At 37.7% G+C, this 15,142-nt stretch overlaps 1 protein-coding gene and 1 long non-coding RNA gene across 6 annotated transcripts; both read left to right on the forward strand.

Annotated features, from left to right (window-relative positions):
* The first annotated feature begins 165 nt into the window (after window positions 1-165).
* Window positions 166-8,434, forward strand: LOC121806990 (regulation of nuclear pre-mRNA domain-containing protein 1A-like). 5 transcript variants are annotated; one of them, XM_042207176.1, is made up of 10 exons: window positions 166-1,027; window positions 1,101-1,146; window positions 2,112-2,200; window positions 2,849-2,958; window positions 4,226-4,473; window positions 5,586-5,741; window positions 5,835-5,991; window positions 6,278-6,417; window positions 6,717-6,752; window positions 7,398-8,434. In XM_042207176.1, exons 4-10 carry the CDS (start codon window positions 2,880-2,882, stop codon window positions 8,184-8,186), a joined length of 1,605 nt encoding a protein of 534 aa, XP_042063110.1. In that variant the 5' UTR covers window positions 166-1,027; window positions 1,101-1,146; window positions 2,112-2,200; window positions 2,849-2,879; the 3' UTR covers window positions 8,187-8,434. The 5 variants fall into 5 exon arrangements, with proteins under 5 accessions (XP_042063110.1, XP_042063112.1, XP_042063108.1 ...); XM_042207178.1 differs by lacking the exon at window positions 2,112-2,200 and having other exon boundaries at window positions 7,398-7,923; window positions 8,029-8,434; XM_042207174.1 differs by lacking the exon at window positions 2,112-2,200.
* A 761-nt stretch (window positions 8,435-9,195) lies between these two features.
* LOC121807297 lies at window positions 9,196-11,062 on the forward strand. The gene is made up of 3 exons (XR_006051792.1): window positions 9,196-9,262; window positions 9,660-9,961; window positions 10,505-11,062. It is a non-coding gene; the product is annotated as an uncharacterized LOC121807297 (long non-coding RNA).
* The last annotated feature ends 4,080 nt before the right edge of the window (window positions 11,063-15,142 follow it).

The following is a 15,142-nucleotide window of genomic DNA, read 5'->3' on the forward strand; positions in this document are numbered from 1 at the left end:
ATAAAAGTGGTTACTTTTACTTCTTTTTATCCAGTAAATAATACTACTACTGGAATCGAATCGAATCGAAATTATACTATAATATGGTGGAGCCTATTTTATTGAAGGCATGTGTATAGTATCTTTATGTACCCTAAAGCAAGCATAAGTAATGATTTCATACATGCCTTTGAAGTTTGAAATGGCCCTATTTAATAACGAGACCATAGCTCTCTTCCTCTCTCTACGTAGTCTTCTATCGAAGCTCTGCCCTCACCATCATCTAGTTCGCCGGAGCTTGTTCTGTCTGCGGTGCTGCAACGAATAAGACGAAGTCATTTTATCTTTAGGGACGACACGCCAATACGAGATCACTACTGTGCTATCTCGTCTTGCGGAAAGATGACTCCTCAACTCGTCTTACAAATTACATCTACGGTTTATAGTTTCTAATTTATATTTTGTTTCGTTTTATTTCTATTTAATTTATCTATCCTTTATTGGGTTGTATTACGCCCGACTAGTGTTTATCTCCGTATTATAGGAATTTCTCCAACCTTTGTTATGTAGTTTATCATTTATTTCTCTAGTTTTATAGATGATGATTCAATATTGAACTGACTTATATTGTTAACTATAAATGCAGTCGTTGTACAAGAGATCCAAAAGTATTCTCATTCAAGTGTTCGTTTTGTTTGATTTTCAAACTCCTTAATTATGTTTGTAGTTTTATAAAACATTATTTATTTTTAAAGTCCATGGAATGCTATTATATCTTAGTTGAGTTGATTAATTAGTAGCAGTATGAGAAAAATTAAAAGGAAATGCATCACAGCAGTTTGACACTAGTCTTGAAAAATTAAACGTAATTTGATAAATTGGGCCACTTCAAAATCCCAAAATATCAATTGTAGCCCAGTTTTATACTAACTGTTATTTTCAATTAAGCCCCACTTATTTTCACTCTCTGTCACCGTCGCCCTATTTCCTTCAAACAATTCGGTTCTCATTCTTGAGGGTTTCTCTCTCTTGACTTCAACGTCACAAAGTAAAATTCTTACTGTCTTGTTTAGAATTTAATTTATGTTACTCTGATTTTTTATTTTTATATTGTTTCTCAGGTTTTTTCTTTCTGGATAGAGCCCGCTTGCTGGAAGAGTTTCAAACGTACGGTTCGAATTTCGTTTGTTCAAACCTAAATTTAAGAACCCTATTACTACATCGTTTTTTGGGGATTTTTTTTGCTGGGCGAATTTCGTGTTCGAATAATTGATTTCATGCGTGCTGCTATTAATCGTGAATGTTTTTTATTTTTTCTGGCCGGGGCTTATTTTTGATGTTAGGAGCTAGGTAGTGAATTCGTGGAGCTGAATGCATTTATGTCTCTGTTTGAGAACTGTTGGTGTAAACTTTTATGAATATTTATCAGTAGGATTTTGGCTGTGGCATTGATCTGGTGATGCTGTTCGCTGTTATCATTATGCTTATTATGGCTATTTATAGTTTTTGCATCCCTAGCTTGTGTGACAGTGTGAGTGAACTATTTTGATTGATAAAATGAAGCAATATGTAATACTCCCTCCGTCCCACTATAGGAGTCACATTTTGTGTGGGCTCGGGTTTTAAGAAATGCAAAGAAAAGTAAGTTGGAAAAATTAGTAGAATATGAGGTCCACTTTTTTATATTGGTTTTATAATAGAATGTGAGTGAAGTGAGTTAGTGGAATGTGGTCCCTACTTACCATTTATGGTAAAAGTGAAATGTGACTCTTATTGTGGACGAACTGAAATGGCAATGTGACTCTTATTGTGGACGAACTGAAAATAATCCCTTCTCATTTCGAAAGTAATCCGTCAAATATGAGGTCCACTTTTCCGGCATGTGGATCTTCGGCACTTCCCGTTTGCGGCTTTTTCCTTACAGCATTTTGAAGAAAAAGCTTGGTTTCCCCCGTCGAGATCCTCAATCACAACAAATAGACACTAACCCTCAATCTCACATTTCAGCTTTGTCATTTTTCTTAAGTTAACTAAGTTTTTACTTCTATGTACTAGTTGAACTATGTTTCTTAAAGTTTCAGATGCTTTACCTTTTCTTTTAGTTGAATTAAATTTTTGCATTTATGTATTAGTTGGCAACAGGAGCAGTAATTGTCACAACAGGGGGATGTCCGGATGATGTCTTTCTTACCCGCTAGACCTCAGACTTCAGTATATTTTGGTTTGCATTATCCTGTGCCTAACCATTGAAATTATATGACAGTTCACTATAAAATACAGTTTTTCTGTCTTAGAACCTAGTATTATCTTATTTTCGTACTTTAGTACCATAAATAGTCAAGTATGCCGAGGGACCTACATTTCGTATTAGCCATCTACCACCATAAGCAAAAGACTTGAGGTTTACGAACATCTATATTAGTCATATTATTATAGTACCTTTAACATGTATGGCATTCAAATTCCTAACTATTAGGTCTTTGCAATAAGCATATGAAAATTGCAACTTGTGTACTTTTTCCATGAGCATGATTTTTCTCAGTAGGCCCTGGAATTACTCCAAACTGGCATACTTTGTATCTAAATTGCTTTTTTACTAGTTTATTATTGGTGATCTTGTTCTTCTTCATCTTCCCTGGGGTTCTCTTGGATTTACCATGCAACTTGAACTGTAATTTTATGAGAATAATCCAGGGTAAGTTTGGAAGCCTTATTTGTTCACATGTATTCGATTGCCCTTATTTTTGCAGTTAAGATGGATTCCATAAAAAATCGATGACCCCCCTCCCCAGATTCATTACTGCCCCAAGACTTGCTGTTTGTTTTCTTAACATTTCTGTAGTTTGAATCTGTTTAAGTATTGTTGCAGGCACTTCAGAGCATAAACAGTTTTGCAAAAAATGGGTGATGAAAATTTTAATGAGACAATCCTGACTGAGAAATTGTCTAAACTCAATAGTTCTCAGCAAAGCATCGAGTGTATCCTTTCTTACCGAAATTCATAAGTTAGTTTTCTAGTTATGATATGCAGTGAATGGATGATTTTTGGATTGTAAATTTCCTTCTGTCTTTGGTTTTAGACGTGACAATCATATGTGATGGAATGAATTTCTGTTTGTCAGCATGTAGCAGTAGCACACGTAGCCTCATATGTTTCATTTTCTTTTACTTGTTAACGTAACATGGAAGCTATTCGATGTTATCAATTTATTGCCTTACTTGAGATTTAATTACTGGTTCACGTGATCTGTATGTATGCAAACTTGGTGTGGTTCATTCTTTACACTTGTAACATAAATGCGAACTAGTGTTATCAACTTATTTGCGATAATGCAATATTTGTTACTGTTTGATAATATCTCCATGTATGCTCATTTCATTTCACTTACCAGAGACCTTCATATAGAGTGAAGCATTTTTTCTTATTTATTTTGTGGAGTTTCAATGTGCATATCTTTTTTACTCTTAACGTGTAGTATTTGTCTGATGAGTTCCCTTGGAGGGCACCTGCCTTTGAAGAACCACAATCCACTTCAAGAATCTATCCATTCATTGAGCGTGAATTGTGATTAAAACCTTGTAAGATAAATGATGAATATGCATACTTTGTTAACTTGAAGTTGAATAAAATTTCTACTTTTTTCTGAAGGAACTCAAAGATATGAAGCATCGGATACTCGATACAGGCACCTGTACAGTTGATGAACTCAAAAACATAAAATATAAAGGAAAACTTGCTTCAATAATTCCTTGTTTTCCCTTAAAAGACAATGTCAATTTATTTGTTGCTGTTTCTGTTTCTTTTTGCCTTTTTTTATTTAATTTTTTGTTTGGGAAGAGAGGGCTGGGGCTTTGCCTGTTTCCTTTCTGTTTGTTAGTTGATACTAACAGAGGGTTTGATTTGTTGGGCTTTCAGCAATCTATGCAAGACTTAGATGCATGGTTAAGCTTTTGGATATATATTTTTTTTCATTGAAGGTATTGTAGAACTTGTCTGGCTGGCTGAATTATTATTTTTTATTCCTTACCTTATCATGTTAGAATACCTTTCTCGTTGCATTGGCTGATTGTCCAAGATGGATGTTATAATAAGATTTGTAAGGACAATAACTGATTTTGATGATTTATTTAAGACAATAAAATTTAGTCTTTGTATTGTTGAATGGGGTCTTTGTGGAGCTTTGGTGATCCTATTTGATTGTTCAGATTTGTACTATCAAGAGGTTCTCTTTTAACATTTGATCAGCTTTGTCCCGGTGGTGCATTTCTCATCGTAAAAAGGCTAAGCAAGTTGTTGAAACATGGGAGAAATTGTTCAAAGCAGCGCCAAACGAACAACGCGTTTCCTTTTTATACTTGTCCAATGACATCCTGCAAAATAGCAGGCGCAAGGGCAGTGAATTTGTCAATGAATTCTGGAAGGTTCTTCCAAGAGCTCTAAAGATAGTGTATGAAAGTAGTAATGAGAATTGCAGAAAAGTTGCCTTCAGACTGGTGATTCTCCATTCTTGCCCATTTTCTTCCTATTAAATCATTAAAAGTGGCTAGTAGGCTCTCTGCACTCCATCTACTTCAATATATTTATAGTAACTGTATATGTGGTTTGCATTGGCATGAAATTTGCAATTTGCTCTGCCCAGCATTAATCACAATATATAAGTTTTACTTGCATACAAGCTTGATCTTGAAAGGTTACTTTTAATCACAAGAACTCTTGTGTTGCATGATTCTTGTTGGTTCTGGGTTTATATCCTTGATGAGTCATTTCTAACACCATTCTGATAACTAGTGTTCTAATGATTATAATGGTGCCTTTGTGCAGCCAGATGAAGAGCCTCATTGAGAACTCGTTTAATTTTGCTAAGTTTTTTTCACCAGAACTTAATATTTGAGGTGAAAAAAAAGAAAATAAGGGTTATGGTTTAGGCAAAGTAAACATATTAGTAGTAAATATGCTTAAGGTTGGTTTCATTCCTTGAGCACTTAACTTAGCTTCAGCTTCTATTATAGCACTAGTTCCCCAGTGTTGACCCCATAGGATAGGTATTTCCTGTAGCATTTATTAACTATAAATCTGTGTTGGCTCTTCTTTCGAACATCTGATCCAGTTGGACGTCTTCTGTTCAGCAATATGTTACTAGCAGAGCATGAGAGCACTGCTTACATTAACTGAAATATGTTCAAACAAGTTGTCTTACTTTTTTTTTGTTCCCCCCTCCTTAATAATTGCAGCCGTTCTTATTATACGATCATACTAAAAATAATTGTTATGCTGTACAAAAATACTACTCCCTCCGTTCCGCCTTAATAGAGTTGTATTCCTTTTTGGTACGTTCCAACATAATATAATCATTTTTATTTTTGACAAGAAGTAGTACATTTTCTCTCTTATTTTATTATCTCTCCATCTGTCTTACTTTAATATCTCCACTTAACCTATTAAACATCATTTATTGGTATCCGTGCCAAAAGAAATGCCTCTATTAGCAAGAAACGGAGGGAGTATCATACAGTTTTGATTATTAACTTCTACTTCTCACATGATACTAACTTCTTTTTTTGATTTTGTGGTGGGGGTTGGGGTTTGGGTTGATTCTTTATATCAGGTTGACATCTGGGAAGAAAGAAAGGTTTTTGGATCTAGGGGACAAAATCTGAAAAATGAATTGCTGGGGAAGAATCCTTCTCCAGTCAGCAATGGGAAGATCGTAGTTCCTAATCCTATTAAGGTGGTGAAGAGAGATGCTACATCTCTCAGAATCGTAAGTGCAAATCCATGTATGCCAGATCTTTTGGAATAATGTTTGTCATTTATTGGTAGAACTATACTTATCTTTCATTGTTTTGAAATCTAGAAATTAGCTGTTGGAAGTTTGCCAGAAAAGATTTTGACTGCTTTGCAGTTGGTACATGATGAAGCTGTCAATGAAGAAGAAGCCTTAGGCAAATTTCAAAAAGCGATTTCTTCTGTTCAAGAAATCGAGAAAGATGTTCAATATGCTTCTTCTCAAGGTTTGACACAAGATGTTTTCCTCGCCATTTTACTTCCTTGTGTGAATGACCATTTCTTGGTTAGAGTTTTACATATAGATATAGTAATTCAACATGAGCAGACAAGCACACAATGAGAATTTTGTGAGCTTCAGAAGAAAATCTTCGTGGAATTACTTGTGCTTTGCAAGACCCGATTGCCTATTCTGTTTTCAGAAATCTAATAAACAATGAAAAGTTCACCCACTTTTGGTTTTACTTCGAGTATCTGATGTCCTCTGATTTTCATCCTTGATTTTGCCTTCAGGAAATCTCTATGGTTCTGATGTTGTTGATAATATAGAGACACAGGAGAATGCTATTAAACAATGCATTAACGAACTTGAAAAGTCCGAAGCGGTTAGAGTCGACCTTGTTTCTCAGCTTAGAGAAGCACTTCAGGATCAAGTATGATTTCATTTTGTGCAAGTCTGTTCCTCTATAATTTATAAGCCACCTCTAGGTAGTGCGTAACTCATGGCAATTGGTTTAACTCAATATATAGTTCAGGGTGATTTTAATTGACATGCTATCATAAAGTTTGATTCGACAACTGAATTTATTTTGAGATAATTTCATGGCCAGATGAAGTAATATTATTAGATATACTAAGTTTGTAGCTAGTGAAAGTACTATAGAAGTTTTAAAGTGACAGCCTGCATACATGGTTATATATTTACAAATTCTGACAGTTCAAAGTTTTTCAGGAAACAAAGCTGGAGCAGGTTCGAAGTGAGATATCTGTAGGCTCTCTCTCTCTCTCTCGCGCTCGCTCGCTCGCTCGCTCCACACATATATATACATATTTGTGTGTGTGTGTGTGTCTATGGATGCATCTGCTTTTATATGGCTGTTGTCGCTCACATGCCTCTAGAAAAAGTAAAATAAATCATGTTCACGGACCATATTTGGTTAGACACAAGCTCTCGACATGGTGCCTAGAGTGTCACTTTTGTTTTCTTGCTTGTTATTTACTTGTTTTTAAAGAGTTCAATCTTCAACATTCAGCTAAAACTTGGGCGAAATAGTTCCAAATTAAGTTAATAAATTGTACTCCCTCTGTATATTCTTATATCTGAGGGTTAGATTTGAAACCTGTGGGTGATTGTTAATGTTAAAATATGGATTCGAAAGCCCTCAGTCATTTTGGACTAGTCACTGAATGATCCAGGCGGATTGATACATTCATTTCAATTCCTTAACTAAAACAGAATAACTATAAAAAGTTTTACTCTTTGCAAAAACCTTCCATACTCTATTGCCTTAAAAGTTCCATTTGGCCTCAGGCCTTAATCTTTATTTGCCGTTTCAATGCTATTCTCAAGTTGAAATACAGGATCTCCCCCATTTTTTTTGTTATCCTCATTACACTTGTATTTTGCATGCAGGCTGCTCGTAGCCAGATTGAGCAAGCAGCTAATATCAGATTCCAGCTAACATCAAACTCCTCTGTGCCACTGCCGGTAAACCAAGTAGTGATCGAACCCCCTTTTCCTAGTGCAATTCCAGCAACCAACATTACTGTTCCTCCTACCAATCCATTGACTTCATTTGCAAACCCTACCACGGAAGAGAGCAAGAAGGCTGCAGCTGCCGCAGTTGCTGCAAAACTCACCGCCTCAACGTCTTCTGCCCAGATGTTCACATCTATTCTTTCATCTCTCGTAGCAGAAGAGGCTGCATCGATGAGCAGTGGTTTGAAACGGCAGAAGCTTGAGCCACCAATGTCATTTTCTGATGGGAAGAACCCTGAAGGAACGAATTCAACTTGTTTTATGACTTCGCAGCAGGCAATGACCAGTATGCCACCCGTTCAGTCCAGCACTGTGCAGACTGTTTCTCAGGTGAACCAACTGCAGGCCCAGCAGTTTCATCCGCCTCCTCTGCCACCGCTGCCACCACTTGCACCTCCAGGTAATTCCCCTTCAAATCAAATGGTCCAGTCTAATATGATGGGGCTGACCTATGGTTATGGTGCAAACAACCTACTCCCTCCACCTCTCTCAAATGCACCAACAGGGTTTGCTAGGCCGAACCCTCCACCTCAGCAAACACAACAACAGCCACAATCACAGCAGCTGCAGCAGCCAGCTAGTGGTGGATACTACAGGCCCGTTGGTATCGGATTTTATGGGCAAAGCCACCAGCCGCCAATGCCTCCCATACATCGACAGTGAGATTTTATTGGTAAACGGAAGACCATGTGTTATTTTTGTACATTAATAGGACAGTAAAGCATGGTTAAGGACAAGATTAATAGCTATATTAGTGTACTATCCTTCGGTCTGTGCCCTACCGTATTATTGAGTTCTCTATGCGGGCGGCATGTGGCATGTCACTTGTAGCTCATGTAAAACTAAATGTAGAATTTATTAGTAGTAATTTAATCACAGATGAACTAAAGTACAAGACACTTCAGTCTTCACCCTCTTTTGTTGGCCTAGGTTAAGTTTTCTGCACCCCTTGGCTCATAGTACTTACTATCTGTGCATGCACAGGGGATGGTGTATCTATGAATCAAGTCTTGCATTTAATTTAATTTTTAAATTACGGGGAAATTTGCACCTGCTATATCTGGTCTGAATTCTATTTCTTACCCTTTACCAATATATTGTAAGCATTATTAGCCCCCTGTCCCTTCCCTTCCCTTCCCTTCCCTTCATCCCTAAAAAAATAGTATTACTCCATTATTTAACCATTCAAAATTAGTTCCATTTATACTTATGTAAATTTGTTTCTATCATTTGTTTTTGTCCCTCTAATATTTTATCCACGTTCTCTTTTCTTATAACTCACTTTACAAATTACGCATTAAGGGTCCGCTCGGTACACGGAATTGGAATTAGAAATCTACGGAATTGAATTTTAAAGAATTGAATTATAATTCAATCCAAATCCTTTGTTCGGTAAATTGATATAATTGATACGAAGTTGAATTCAAAGAAATTATGCAGTGTGTGTGGAGGCGTGTGTGCAGGTATGTGTATGTGTATGTGTATGTGTATGTGTATGTGTATGTGTATGTGTATGTGTATATGTGTGTGTTTTTGCAGATGTGTATGTGTATGTGTGTGTTTTTGCAGATGTGTATGTGTATGTGTATGTGTGTGTTTTTGCAGATGTGTATGTGTATGTGTATGTGTATGTGTATGTGCAGGTGCAGGTCAGCAGGTGTGTGTATATGTGTTCAGGTGTGTGTTTGTGCAGGCGCAGGTGTGCAGGTGCAGGTGCAGGTGCAGGTGCAGGTGTGCAGGTGTGTGTTTTTGTGTGTATATGAGTTTACGTGTGGGTGTTTAGGTGTGCAGGTGTGTGTTTGTGTGTGTATTATGTGTTTACGTGTGTGCTTGTTAATAAATCACTTTTATGCGCGTGTGTGAGTGTGTATATATGAGTGTGCGTTAGTGTGCTGTGTGACGGAGAGTTTGTGTGTGACAGTGTGTGTAACTGTGTTTTGTATGTGTGTGATAGTGGAGGAAATCGGGTTTATAGGGCAGTTTGCCTTTAAAATCACGTAAATGTACCCATTTTGTTATCTATTCCATATATAGGAAAAACGCCAATGGGAAAGGCGTTTTTATTAAGTAAAAACGCCAACTAGAATGGCGTGTTACAATGTTCAAGTATTTTACTCGTATTTACTCCGATTACAGTACATTTAAACACGCCAATCAAGATGGCGTGTATATAATAAAAGACGTCAATCCGTGTGGCGTGTCTGTGCTAAAAGACGCCAACCTCATTTGCGTCTTTAACTAAAAGACGCCAACACCATTGGCGTCTTTGTTCAGAAGCATATACTAGCAGCCAGTCGCGAAAAATTAACACCACAGACCCACTTCGCGATTTTCTCTAGCAGCGGCCAAATCCTTCGCAAATTCGTCCGTGTCTTTGTGATTTCGCCCTCCATTCATCAATCGGTGCTAGTTTTCCCCAAATTCGTCCAATTTATTCGGTTAGTATGCTTATCTTTTACATTATTAGAGTAATTGTTGGATACTTAGCTAGGGTTTGTAATGTGTTGCGATTTGAGTTGAAATATTGTGCATATGGATTATTTGTATGACGTTAGTGTTGATTATTATGTTGGATTGTTTGGGTTAAGTGAATTTGTGTATAAATTTGATTATAAACCAAAATCGTAGGGTTTTATAGCTTAAAAATTGGGCAAATTGATTTAGTTTATGTGGGTTTTGGTTAATGTCTTTTTTTAGTTTGAAATGTTAATTTTGTGTACATTGTTAGGTTGAAATTGAAATTGAAATTGTTAGGTTGGTTAAACTAAAATTGGGTAAGTTGAATTGGTGGAAAATTGATGTATATTGTTTATTTGAACTGTAACTTTTGTGTAGGTGAATTGTGTTATGATGTTGAAGTTGTGTATTGTGAATTATTTGATATAGGTGTTCCATTTTGTGATATTGTATTAAATTGTTTGTAATTATTGAATTTGTTTAGGTTTGTTTGTTGTTTAATTTGGAATATGAATGTTGTGTAGGTAATTTATGGCATCTTCTTCAACTTCTCGTCGTCGGCTCTTATGTGGTCCTGAGGACCCCTCCGTATTATATCTGCAGAGACAACACGTCTCTAATAACATATGGGCAGGAGTGCCATCGGAAGACGTACGGTGTAGAAGATACGAAGGAATCATATGGGATGTTCCCATAAATCCTCGTGTTTTGGCGGTTATAGATGAGATGGGGTTCGGCGGGATGTTGAGGTGTGGTCAACCGAAAGACATTGACCACCATCTTATCACCGCTTTGATTGAACGTTGGAGGCCAGAGACTCACACGTTTCACTTTCCAGTCGGTGAAGCGACTGTGAGCTTAGAAGACGTGGAGGTCTTATGGGGCCTCTGACGTGGAAGTCTTATGGGGTCTTATGGGGCCTCAAAACTGACGGTGAGCCTCAACCACAGCTGGGTTGTCACTGTCCCCTAAATGCACGCCTCCAATATCAAAATCTTGTGTTGTATCGAAGCATGGTTCTTGGCCTCTCGTAGACGTACCAACATCAAAATCTTGTGTTGCAGCGAAATATGGTTCTCGGCCTCTCGTAGACGTACCAACATCATTACTCATGAGATGATGACTATGTTGTTGAGTAATTGACGAATACTCAACATACAATTCAATTTGACCTCCTGTAGTCATACTCTCACTAAACATTAGTGGCATGTATACTTCTTCTAGTAAAATACCTATATACGTGATTGAAGATCCATAGAATATATGACGTTTCCATACTATTTGAAGTTTGTTTTCAAATCTGTTTATCCCCATTTTTTCACAAATTGTTTCCACAAGCTTATCGTAGGAAATACTTTCATCCAACATAATCAATCCTTTTGCAAAAGGAGGATCATATGAAATAACTGTTCCGGGAATTATATTTCCACCCCAATATAAATGGACACACCACGTCATACTATCTGCATTAATGTCAAATACAAATATTGGTCAAAAATATTTCTTTACAGTACACTACAATATATACTATCATAACAACCTATCAAATATGGGTAAAAAATTAGATATACTACAACATATAATACCATAACAATTGGTCAAAATATTTCTATTAATTACAATACAATTTATAATACTATAACAATCCATCAAATAATTATATAAATTACACTACAATATATACTATAACAATCCATCAAATATTGATATTGGTAGACTAATGTTTGGAAGAATGAGTTAAAAATTAGTTATACTAACCGATTGCGAGTACTAATATTTGGAAGAAATGAGCCAAAATAGAAATCTACACGCTTCAATCCACCACCGGGTTGACCCGACCAAGGCAAGCGTTTTTGCGTTTTTCAGCTTTGGGAAGGTTTTTCGCGTTTTGGGGAGGGAGGAAATGTGATTAGGGTCTGCAATTTTGGGGGAGATCTGAGAAATATGGTTCAACCAAAAAACGCCGATCAGGTTGGCGTTTTTTACGTTAAACACGCCAATGACCTTGGCGTTTTATATCGTAAAGACGCCATCAAGATTGGCGTGTTCAAATTTAAGTATTTTGGTTAAAAATACGAGCAAGATACGGTGCCATTGTAAAACGCCAACTATGTTGGCGTGTTTGCGTATAGACACGCCAATATCACTGACGTTTTTACTTATAAACACGCCAACTTCATCGGCGTTTTTCCCATAAATGGAATTGATAACAAAATGGGTACATTTGCGTTATTTTAAAGGCAAAGTCGCCTACAAACGCGTTTTTCTCGTGATAGTGTGTAACTGTTTTTTGTGTGTGTGACAGAGTGTGTAACTGTGACTGTGTGTGTTGTGTGTGAAAGTGTAATTTTTTTTAACTATTTAGAATTCTAATTTTCTACTTTTTATATGAAATTCAAATTGTGGAATTGAAAGGAATTGGAATTGGAATTGGAATTGGAATTGAAATTCAATTTTAAATTCGGATATTTTGCAGTACCGAACATCGGATTTGGAATTGAAAGCTCCAATTCCAATTTCATAGCCCCAATTCCGTGGTACCGAACGGAGCCTAAAGTCCTATCATTTACAAGTGAAATGATTTTTTATGGCTGGACTATAGTATTAACTCCTGTGTCAAGTTTCTTGAATCATATTCTATTCGGGTAGTAGAACGTTACATGAGTAATTTCCCTTTATTGTAAAATAACATATTTAATCTCTTATTTATTTATTTTCTACTTCTTTATATTCTCTTCTACTTTATTCTTTTTTCTATTTTATTTTTACTCCATTTAACTCATAAATGTGTGTATGTGTTAGGAGTTTTTCTATTTTTGTTCTAGCCCACTAATGGAGTTCCATTTTAATGAAAGAAATTAGATTTATTTCGAATGGGGGAGTGACGCACAAGGGTTATGCGTCGTTATTAATGAAACGCACAACCCTTATGCGTCATTGGTTAATGACGCACAAGGATTATGCGTCGTTCAAAGACGCATAAGCATTATGCGTCTTAGAGCATCCACAACCGTGCTCTTGCTAGCGGCACGGTTGTGGGCCCGACCCCACTTTTTCTGCCTGCTCTCTGGCAAGAGCACAACACTCACAGCTGTGCTCTTCCGCAAGGACGAGCACAATTAATTTAAAATTCAATTAAACAATAACATTTCCATAATAATAAAATTCATTAAAAAAACCTAAATAAAATTACAAATGATAAATAAAATAAAAACGACATAATTAAAAGCCTAAAAATTAAAAATTACTTAATTAAAATACTAAAAATTAAAAAAACCACTACTCGTTGCCGAATTTCATCCACATGTGGTTGATTAGGACTTCTTGTAACTGAATGTGAGTTCGGGTATCGCGCATTATGTGCCTTGTCTCGATCCTCTGGCCAACCGTCGTATGCTCACCTCGGCGTGGGGGAGACCTCGCTGTTGAGCTTCCGGCTTCATCCTCGTCGTAGAAGCTAGCCGCCCTCGGCCCTTCGTCGGCTATGATCATGTTGTGTAAGATAATACACGTGAACATGATGTCGGCGATATTATTCACGTACCACAGCCGAGCCAAGGCCTTCACAATGTTGAATCGGGCTTGAAGGACCCCGAAGGCTCTTTCGACATCTTTCCGCGCGGACTCTTGACGCTGCGCAAAAAGAACCCGTCTCGGGTCGTGCGGGTTGTGGAGCGTCTTCACGAACGTCGACCACCTTGGGTAGATACCATCGACGAGATAGTAACCCATGTGGTATGTATTTCCGTTGATGGTGAAGTCAATCGCCGGTGCTACACCATTCATCACATCATTGAAGAGTGGTGAAGAATAGAGCACGTTCAAGTCGTTGTTGGCTCCGGCAACGCCGAAATATGCATGCCAAATCCATAGGCGGTAGTCGGTGACCGCCTCAAGGATAAGTGTTGGGCCGCCGCCTTTGTGACCGCTTAAGTGTTGCCCCCTCCAAGCATTCGGGCAATTCTTCCACCTCCAATGCATGCAGTCAATGCTGCCAAGCATTCCGGGAAAGCCATGGACTGATTCGTGAAGACGAAGCAGCCGTTGGCAATCATCGGTGCTGGGTGCCTGAAGGAATTTATCCCCGAAAGCTGAACGAACGCCCTCGCAAAAATTCTTTAGACAAAGGATTCCAGTGGACTCACCGATATACAAATACTCGTCGAAGATGTCGGCCGTTTGCCCAGTAGTGAGTTGTCGGATGGCACACGTACACTTCTGCAACGGCGTGATACTTTGCCGGCCGGCTGCATCTGGACCTGTTTGGAAGAATTCAACACGTGCGGACAATGTGTTGACAATTCGCATGAACAAGCGCTTTGACATGCAAAAACGGCGCCTGAAGTAATCTGCCGGAAACCGCGGCTGGTCGGCAAAGTAGTCGGCAACGAGCCTTTCGTGGGCTCCCTCCCGGTCACGATGGATGTAGCGGCGATTTGATCTAGTTCGTTGAGAAGGAGGAGCGAGGGTATTCGCCGCGACATATGCTTCGTAAGCGGCACGATGTTGTTCGTAGTATTCTTGTTCTTCGCGCTCCGCTTCCGCCATAATATGGGTGAAATCCATTTGAGGTTTTGAGTGAGGGATGAATGTATTGATAGTTTGTATGAGAATTATGAATGAGAGATGAATGAGAGATGATTTGATGTGATAAATGAATGATGAATGTGTGTATTTATAGATGATTTTGGGGAAAAAAATTTAAAAAAATAAAAAAAATTCAGAAAAATGGGCAAAAAACGGCCATATTTTTGGGATTTGGAAAATATTTTTTTTTATTTTTTATCATTATTTAAAATTAATTAACGAATTTTTACAAAAAAACAAAAATTATTCAAAGGCAACGGATATGTCGTTGCCTAATCGTGTGCCGCCACGTCGACTGCTCGCTGGCACGGACGGCGGCCTTCTTCCCCACCACCGTTGCGGATGCTCTTACCCTAATGACGCATAACCCTTATGCGTCACGCTGGTAAGCATTCCCGCCTGTCGCGCGGGTGACCCGGGTTCGATCCCCGGGTAAGCATTAATTAACTTCTTTAATTAATTCTTTTATAAGAGTAATATCTATTTGCCAAAAACAAATGTTTAGAATAACTCATTTTTATCAAATACTAATCACTTAAAAAATGCGCCGTTGCCAGGGATCAAACCCGGGTCTC

The sequence above is a fragment of the Salvia splendens genome, chromosome 6 (genome assembly GCF_004379255.2).
Source record: "Salvia splendens isolate huo1 chromosome 6, SspV2, whole genome shotgun sequence".
NCBI lineage: Eukaryota > Viridiplantae > Streptophyta > Magnoliopsida > Lamiales > Lamiaceae > Salvia > Salvia splendens.